Source organism: Eublepharis macularius, chromosome 4 (genome assembly GCF_028583425.1).
Source record: "Eublepharis macularius isolate TG4126 chromosome 4, MPM_Emac_v1.0, whole genome shotgun sequence".
Classification (NCBI taxonomy): Eukaryota; Metazoa; Chordata; class Lepidosauria; order Squamata; family Eublepharidae; genus Eublepharis; species Eublepharis macularius.
Window position 1 is genome coordinate 93869890 of NC_072793.1, and position 10056 is coordinate 93879945.

Here is a 10056-nt window from a genome sequence, read left to right on the forward strand (position 1 = left end):
ATGCCTAGAGCAACACAGATTTGTTGTCAACAGAGGAAAGAGTTCCCTTATTCCATGGCAAAGAATTGTTCATCTGGGAGTTCTCCTAGACTCTGTGCAGGACAGGATGTTTTTGTCAGAAGAGAGACAAAAGAGGTTGCAGTCCTTGTTTCTACAAGTTCGGAGGAACCAATACCAGGAGGTCATGTCCCTAGCACAGCTGGTAGGCATGATGGTATCGTGCCAGGATGTACTTCAGTGGGCAAAGTTCCATACACGTCCACTTCAGTGGTTCCTGCTTCCTTATCAAAGAGCCATCACTCACAGAAAGCATGTAGTGATAAAAGTACCAAAAAGCATCCTACGGCAACTGCAGCAGTTGATGGATCCACACAGGTTCCTGGTAGGGGTCCCACTCAGGGAACCGAAGAGAATGGTGTTGACAATGGACGCCAGCCGCTGGGGATGGTGGGCTCACTCCCAGAACGCAGTGGCTCAGGGTCCCTGGTCACAGAACAAGAGTTCCAAGAGTATGAACTTGCTGGAACTGAGAGCCATAAGGAATGGACTATTACAATTCAGGAGTCATATGATAGGACAGACAAGATGACAGCAAAATCTTACCTGAACAGGCAAGGGGGGACCAAGTTCAGGGCTCTACAGAAGGAAGCCAGCATAATTCTAAACTGGGCAGAGAAGAACCTCCTATATCTGAGGGCAGTTCACGTGGCGGGAGTGTACAATGTCCTGGAAGATCATTTAAGCAGAGGTCTAATAGATCAAAGAGAATGAATGTTACACAGGGAGGCCTTCCAACGTGTGTGCAACAAGTTCAGCACAGCGGACACGGACTTGTTTGCCAACAGCCAAAACTGCCAAGTACTAAGGTTCATGTCCAGAAGACGGGATCCCCTAGCTCTATGCACAGATGCTCTGAACAGCGATTGGCCAAGGCTTCTTGTGTATGCCTTTCCACCAATTCAATTAATACACAGGATGATAAAGTAATAGAGCAGAGGGCAATGATAATATTGATTGCCCCACATTGGCACAGGAAAACTTGATTCCAGGATCTGAGGAGCCTTTTGGTAACAGATCCCTGGCATTTGCCTGTCAGGGGAGATCTTGTAACACAAGGGCCTCTGATTCATCCTCAACCAGAGATGTTTCAGCTCACTGCCTGGAAATTGAATGCCACCAACTTCGTCAGCTAGGCTACTCAGAGGAGGTGATATCAACCATGTTAGCCTCGAGAAAGAAGTCAACTAGCAGAAGTTATAATGCCACTTGGCAAGTGTACCACAATTGGTGCTCAAGCCGACAGAAGGACTCTTTACCAGTATCCATCAATGAGGTGCTGCTCTTTCTACAGGAAGGCCTGAGCAAGGGTTTGAGCACAAGTACCTTGAAGAGACAAATGGCTGCTATCTTGGCCGTAGGGGGGTGTAAAAAAGGGAAATCCCTAGCACAACACCCACACAGGAGAAGATTTTTGAGGGGTGCAGCTCTAATTAATCCGCCTCAAATTCATAGGTTCCCCACATGGAATCTTAACTTAGTGCTAAGGGTGTTAGTTAGAGAACTTTTTGAACCCATGGTGATGTGTCCCCTAAAGAAGTTAATGTTCAAAACACTTTTCTTGGTGGGGATTACTTCGGCCAGGAGGGTATCTGAGTTGAATGCCTTATCTGTGGATAAGGAACTTTGCATTTTTCACAATGACAGGGTAGTCTTGAGACCAGACCCGACTTTCATCCCTAAGATTAATTCTGCATTTCATAGGGGTGAGGATATTAATTTACCATTGTTTTGTAGTAATCCCAAATATAGGAAGGAGAGAGAGTGGCACTGTCTAGATGTTCATCGTGCCCTCAGTTTCTATACAGACAGAACAAAAACATTCAGGAAATGTGAATCTATGTTTGTGTCATTTAGGAAGTCTTCTTTGGGAACAAGGGTGTCAACTTCCACCTTAAGCAGATGTATTAGAGAATGTATTATCTTAGCTTATAAAACTAGGAAGTTAGATCCACCAGAAGGGATAGCTGTGCATTCACTCGGGGGGGTGGGGGTGCCACCTTGGCTGCGTACCGATCAGCTCCTTCCTTGGAGATTATTTGTAAAGCTGCAACTTGGGAGATCAGTTCACTCCTTTACCAGACACTATAAAATAGGCAAGATAGCCTCGGCTGAGGCTGCCTTTGGGAGACGAGTACTCCCAGCATACGCTCTAAATCTGAATACTTGAGTAACCCTCCCTGGGACACACTGCTTTTACACATCCCTTTCATGAGGACTGACCCACTCCCAGTTGACCACCGGAGAATGGAAGATTTAAGTATCACTTAGCGTGAAGCTTCCTTTCTCGATGGTCTGGGAATGGGTCAGTCCTACCCACCCAACAGAGAAGGAGGGTATGCTGCAGTACGTCTATAGGTAGAGTTATTATGGGTTATTATCTGAAGCAGACTTTGTGTAGTTAACAGAGACTGTTAATTCTGTTACCTCTTTTTGAGTTTGTTAATGTTAGTGAGTAGTTCTGGTCAAAAGGTGGAGGGGAAGTACCAGTTACATAAGCTCACAGGGATTCAAGGCTTGGAAAAGAACTGAAGAGCTACGGAAGCCCCTCCCCTTTCGGGATTGTTCAGTTGACTGACCCTGCACTGGAGAGGAGGAGTTGCTTCCCTTTCATGAGGACTGACCCACTCCCAGACCACAGAGAAAGGAAGCTTCACAGTAAGTGATACATAAATCTTCCATTTTCTCAATTAAAAAAACTGTTAACTATTAAGTTTAAGTTGTACTAGTGACTGATATCTTACTATATAACTGAGTAAGTGTATTTCAGACAACTCACTTTATACCCTGGTGCACCACCAGAGGGTGCTGCCATGGAGGGAAGCCTAGGAATATACAATAAACAATCAGTTCGTTTTTTCTTTTTCTTATAAACACTATATTAGTGCGAAAGTGCAAAGTGCAAATGAATAAATACAATGTACAATAAATACAATAAGATCTCTTGTTTCTTCTGTCCAAGTAGTTATTGAATAATAGTAATGTCCAAAGGGAATACCATGAAAACCCACAATGGGGACTAAGCAATATCCAAACGGAGAGTCACAATGTTAGAAGGGGGGTGACCCCAGTCCAAGTTGAGGAGAAATCCAAATGTGACTGGGGTCACCCCCCTTCTAACATTGTGACTCTCCGTTTGGATATTGCTTAGTCCCCATTGTGGTTTTCATGGTATGCCCTTTGGACAATGTGGTGGCAATGCCCACCCCCCACATTAACCCAGTTGGTATTAGGAGCGAAGCAGGCAGCAATGCCCTCTCCCCACCTTAACCCTGCTGGTATTAGGAGCGGACCATGTGGCAATGCCTAACCCCTGCCTTAACCCAGCTGGTATCACAGTGGAGCAGGTAGCAATGCCCCCCCCCTTTGAACCATCTGGGATCAGGAGTGGAGCAGGTGGCAATGCCCACCACCTGACTTAACTCAGCTGGTAATAGGAGCAGAGCAGATGGCAATGCTCACCCCCTCATATTAACCCAGCTGGTATTAGGAGTGGGCCTTAACCCAGCTGGTATCAGCAGCGGAGCAGGTAGCAATGCCCACCCCCCTTCACCCAGCTGGGATCAGGCTCGGAGCAGGTGCCAATGCTTGCCCCCCTTCACCCAGACGTAGTCAGGTGCAGAACAGGAGGCAGTGTGCCCCCTTTACCCAGCATGTATCAGGCATGGAGCAGGAAGCAAAGTCAACCATCCTTTCACATGGCCAAGATCAGGCAGATCAAGGCATGGAGCAGATGACAATGCCCACCCCCCCTCCTTCACCAGCTGGAATGAGTGACGGAGGAGGAGCAAATGCCTGCCTGCCCGTCCTCCCCTTTCTAGAGCCCATTGTATTTTTTGCCCACAATGGGCTTTGTTGCTAGTCTTTCCATATTCCTTCTCTGTACATACTCAACCCTAAGTAAAGTGAATGAATATTTAAGAAACTCTAACTTCATTAATAAAATTCTGACTTCATTAATAAATAGTAAGCAAAGAACACTGTTGAGGGTTTTAATTTTCAGTCTGTTCATTTTCTTTTGATTTCAGGTGAAGAACATTATTTACCATGCAGTGAAAGATGCTGTTGGCACACTGAAGGCTCACGAATCCAAACTGGCTAGATCTTAGGAACTGGTGATTCCAAATCCCCCTCTGGAGTCATTTTTTGCTCTCAATATAGAAGGGGAGTGAACATGCTTCCCTTGGTAGGAGCCATAGGGCTCTCATGAAGAGATGCCGGGGTGCTCATATTACATTCTCCAGCCACAGTCTTCTACGCTGCCTCAACACTGAAAATCTGATGGAAGGTCACTGTAACATATAGAATTACTGATTAATGAAAGGTGCTATGTCCCTTTCCTGTGGCCTTTCACAAAATGAAATTGCATGGAAACCATGTGGTGTTCCTGCATATTATGATTAGAAAGTGTGAACCTTTTTCATGCCTAGTTAGTCTTTCCAAGGAGTTAAGAAGAATGATGTGAAGTTGGACATCCAGTTGCAGACTTAAGTAGCTAGCTCTGAATGAGTGTGACCTCCAGGAGCCTAGCTACAGAAACATGCACATTAGGCCTCCTGAGTCTGATACTGGCCAAGGAAAAAAGATATACTCTTCTCCATTCCCCCACCCCCACCCCCACACACAGTTCTCTATACACTGTAGAAATGCAGAAACAGAGAAAAACAGCTGTTTTCCCAGTTGGCTCCAGGATTTAAAATCGTGTATTTAGTGAAAAATTAGGTTTGTAGTGAAACAGTATTTCATGAGAGTAGATATTTTTAGAATTTGAAATACCACAACTGCTCCTGGATTACAAGGAAAGGCACATTGCATTTAGTCTTCCTTTCAATAAAACCTTTCAAGGAGTGATTCTGAAAAAAATAAATCCAGAATAGCACAACTGGCCAATGGAGAGCTAAGAGAAATTGACTCCCAACTCCAGTTTCCACAAATATAAAAGAAAAGGGGGGAAAAAGAACTCTTATGTTTTTGAGATGTTGTACATCTCTCCCTAAACTGGTCAACCAGACAATAATTTGCCGGTTGCCAGTTCTTACTTGGGACTTCTACATCCCAGAACTAATTTTCAATATCAGCTTTGTCCAGAAATATTTTCAGTAAAATGTTCCTGCTTGATAGAGTTGTATTCTGAATTGTCACCATTGAACAGATGGATTCCATTGTTTGACTGTACATTGGGACTATATCTACCTTCTATCCAGCTGTACTGTAGTGCCACTTGCAGGCCTGTTAATATGTTCACGGTTATTTCATTTTTTAAAAAATAAAAGTCATTTACTGTAGAATCTTTTTAAATCCACACTCTACTTGTGGAACAAGATTATGGGTGGGATTGAGCGGGAGGGAAGCATGAACATATCAACTCTGTTTCTTTTCCTCTGTTCTTTCTGCCCCCCCCCCCAAAAAAAATCTGGGAGCTGCATTCATGCCTGTGAAGGCTGCAACAAGGTTTGGTGCACAATTTCCATTTATCACCTTTTAAACCTGCAAAGCAGCTATAGCATGGTCAAGTTTTTGTTTCCAGGCCTGTAGATATGATGTGGTCCAAGTGATGCATGAATAACCCTGGGGAGTCACTGTCACTATGCTACCTCAGGCGGCAACATGATAAACCTTCTGACAGCTTCTATGACAGAGCAAAAAGGCTAGGCCTGTAGGGACAGATTAGAAACTGGAAAGCAACATCAACAGTTGTCTTTTTTATTAATCGAGCTTGGAACAAACTCTGAATGTGTATGTTTGGGGCAATTCAGATAGAGCACAAAACCCCTTTAAACTTCCTTCTGTTTTGTTTATAGCCATATCCTGTTGCTACTCACCACTGTAATAATTTAAACTATGCAATGGTATTGTGCCAGAGTCTTGCAAATAGTTGTTACTTGTATGTGTCCCAGGTCTAAATTACACTCAAATTTCTAAGAATACTTAAGTAAATGTCGAGACTTCATAAGACATTAAAGTAGTTTCAAAATAATTTATTCCTTGAATTACAAATACTGGTTTTATGTATTGGTATACAGAGAATCTAGGTAATCTAAGCTTTCAACGCTTAGTTTGAATGTTTATTTTTGTACATTAGCAAATTGTCATGAAAAGTACAAAGTGCTGAATCATACATTGCTCACATGTGGTTATATGCAAACAAAATCGGTATACTGATAAAAATGCTTTATTTGAATCTGACTAGCCTAGAAATTGCTCATCTGCTGCTTTATGGCTGGGCAACAGGTCACTTCCTGTTCTCCCATATATGTGGAACTGGGTTGATGCAAGACTAGCATCATTACCAAGATATATATTGTTACTTAGCTTTTGACATACTTCTCCATTTACATGGGGAATTTCACATGGATAGCTGCTTAGGAGGGAGAGTGAACATGCCCAGGAGAAATATGTATTCTTCTAGCTCCACCCCTTCTTTAAGCACCAGTGATGCTGCTGCAGAAACTGAAATTCCTCCATATCTATTCAAGACTTCTAAAATTATGTAGTATCATCATTATAGATATGTCTAATTTACAGAAATTACTATATTGATTTTGGAGGATGATCTTATGAGATTTCCTTTTCTATTGATTCCACTGTCTGTTCTCCTGCAGGATAAAAACTTTCCAATCTGCAGTTAATAACCTGCATATAAATGGCTTAACATCTTTATACTTCATATCTGTGTTAACTCTTTACTTCGGATTCGCATTCTGAACCACACAATTGAGCAGTTTATGAGCCTTCACATTAGATTTGATGAATGACTGTGTTTATCAGAAAACATGTTCTTACAGAATTTTCCCTAGTTTTCATCTTGTGAAGTTTCATGATTGATTTTCACATTCTTGCCCACATCTGTTCTGGTTTCCCTTGGTAAGATTTTCTTGTTTGGCATTCCTGGACTACTTTTGAGTTCCTTTCCCTTCCTTGTTCTGGTCTCTCTCTCCTGGCAACTCTTGAGGTGCCATTTCTAATAAGTAATTTGAGCAAGAGCTGTCAAGCATCTAAGCCTCAGGGTGGAAAATACTACTGGAAATCATAGCAGCAGCAGTTTGAAATATAAGCCATATTTTATTAAGGTGGTTTCAAGCTGTCCTGGATTTCAGCTTTCTTCATCTGTGTTCCAGTGACGACAGCATTAATAGAATTTCTAAAGACAGTGTAATTGCTTCTGATTTTTAAGGTGAAATCTCTGCTATTGCTTTGAGTCTGAAAAATGTAGAGAAACAAGCTTACAGAGTTTCTTGTATAGCTAATATTTTTCTAACACCTCAATCCTATGTGTTTTCTTCAAGGAGAAGTTCCACTGAATGCAATAAGGCTTATGCCTAAGTGGGTACAAGACTGCAGCATTTATTATCCAACACTACTTGTATTGCGCCAAAAGCCTCTCTCAGGTTTCCATAAAATGAATATCTGAATACACCTGTCACTGAATAACTGGGCCTTGGCAGTCAAGCTGCACACAAAAACTAGGTTGGAGGTTTTTAACAGATTGATTTCTCTTTTTTATTTCAAACTTTTGGGAAAGACAATAATTTGCGTTACTCTTGATGCCAAGATATACTATTATAGTTTGGAAAGTAAACACATGCTAATGATTTTGCTTATCCCATAATTTTCTATTTAGTTTATGTCTTAGCAGCTCCATGTGATGTATCTGCTGTTGGACTGTTCCACCTTAAACTGCAGGTGGGAGATGGATGGCTGAATGCTCCCTTGCATAAAGGATTCCTACATGCAGAAAACAAGTCAAAGAGAAGGTTCAAACCAAGATCTTTTCCTGAGATGCTAGGGTTTTTTTTTTTTTTTTTACATAAGAGAGCATTCAGACAATTGATCCCCACATGCAGTCTGAAATGTACTCTGTATGTTTAGTCTAAGAAGTAAGCATTTAGTTTGAGAGCCATTTATTGCTTTAATATTGAACTGTAATGTAGCTCTGTGATATTCTTAGTGCTTGTTCCAGTGGGATATGCTCAAAGTACTTCAATACACTACATCAACAGGTGTTTAGGAAGATGGAACAAATCCTATAGGCTTTAATGGAATTGTGCCCTATAAAGTCCCTGGAGATCTGAGGCTAGGATTGCTATTTGGTGTTAAACTGAATGGAATTCTTGTTCTGAACAAAATGTTCACAATTGAATATGCTAATCTGTGTAATACAGCATCCTGTTTTCTGTCTTCTATTGACATTTAGTGATGGGCTAAGGTTCATAGAACCTGTAGGAAACGGGGTGGTATAATTTACCCAAAGAGAACTAACACAAAAGGACAATCTAATGTTCCCCTGAAATTGCATTCTGTACTTCTGCTATTTGATAAAATCCTAGTTGGCCCCTTTGGGGTCTAAAAACAATGTTCCCTTGTCAAACATAGGATAACACTCTTGCATTCATGGGCAGCTTGAGGACTTAGAGCAGGACATTTATTTATTTATTTTATTCAATTTATACCCCGCCCTCCCCACAGATGGGCTCAGGGCGGCTATGGTGTGTATTAATTTCTTTTCCAAGTAATCTAGACGTGAACAAATCAGTTCACTAGTTAGTGCTTATGAACAGTATTTTGCTGGAAATTTTTGCGTTGTGAGCACAGAAGATCCCCTTGTGTCATTGTTCTTTGCCCTTTTTCTAATATGTATTGTTTGCGAACAGCAATATGGTTAATATGGGCAAACATGGAAATAGTTGAGAGTTACACAGTTGTTTCCCTGTGGATTTTGCTCTCTGTTTTAGTATTACTAGGAGTTGCTGCTTCATCGCACAAAAACAGTTAACCCTTTATACACATAGAAGATAGATTGCAAAACCTTGCACTATGCCGACCACTGTTACTACTTTGTATTTTCAAATAGTAGAACATTAGTATAACCTGGCACTGAGTGAATGGGTAGCCTGTCCTTGTTTTTTATTCAAAATTATCAAGCATAGTATAAAGAAGGATTGAGGGAGAGCAACTGAGGAAGGGCAAGTTTGGATATTAAAAATGGGTGGGGAAAGCTGTAAGTGCACCATTTCTGCCACTTCTGTTTGCTTTTATCTTTAAAATGCTTTTATCTTTAAAATGAAGTTGGGGCTCAGGTTTGCATGTTTGACTGTAACGTGGGTTAACCCTCTGTTCACTTTTGCTATCCTCATTTCTTTAGCCATGCTTCCTCTTAGCTTTTCAGCCAACCTAGTTTCTCGGGATGAGTTCTATTTATCCCTGGACCTAATGTAGAGCTCCAGCTGAAGTGCTTGCTCACCTCTCAGACATGGTGGTGTGTAGAGTATTGGACTAGGATTTGGGAGACCCAGGTTTGAAACCCTACTCTGCCACAGAAGCTCGCTGTGCCACTTGGTGCCAGTCACACACACTCAGCTTAACCTACCTCACAGGGTTGTTGTCAGGATAAAAAGGAGGGAAGGAGAACAATGTAAGCTACTTGGGCTCCCCATTGAGTAGGAGGTGGTGTATAAATGAAAAAGTTACTACAAAGTAATGGTGGAGGAGCCAGCACTCCAAGAAACAGCTTCTTGGTGCTGGAGTTCTCTTGAAATACATTTTTTGGTTTTAGTGACTTTTAAAGTCTGCTATTGAATATTCAGGGAGGTTGAAATTGTTCCCCACTGGTTTGAGTATTTCTATTTGTAATGTTTGATTTGTGCCCATTGTCTTGCATAGAAACATTTTCAATTGGCTAGTGCAAATGGCAGGAAGTAATCACTGGAATACAGCAAAATATATTATAGTTAGTATATACTGGTTAGTGAGCCCTTAACAGTATGGGTGATGTTTGGTTCTTTGACCAGCACTGGAGTAGAGATAGGAAGAGCATTGCTGGTAATTTATTTCAGGGACCAGTCTCTGTGTTTTTATCTTTTGAGGTGATCAGCTTTAAAATCCATTTCAGTTTAAGGAGCTGTCAGTGAAGCAAGACAGGTTTTCTATCCAAGGCCTGTGAGAGAGAGGGCATTCTGCTATATTGGCCTGGGACATGGAAACATTTGCAATGGTCCAAGT

At 41.7% G+C, this 10056-nt stretch overlaps 1 protein-coding gene across 3 annotated transcripts in view; it reads left to right on the top strand.

Moving 5' to 3' along the window:
* Positions 1-5342, top strand: part of KDM3B (lysine demethylase 3B) — a 64373-nt gene extending 59031 nt beyond the window's left edge. For all 3 annotated transcript variants that reach the window (XM_054976837.1, XM_054976839.1, XM_054976838.1), the window contains exon 24: positions 4086-5342. In XM_054976837.1, coding sequence (XP_054832812.1) covers positions 4086-4166 — 81 coding nt within the window. In that variant the 3' untranslated portion in view covers positions 4167-5342. The remainder of the gene's footprint in view (positions 1-4085) is intronic.
* The last annotated feature ends 4714 nt before the right edge of the window (positions 5343-10056 follow it).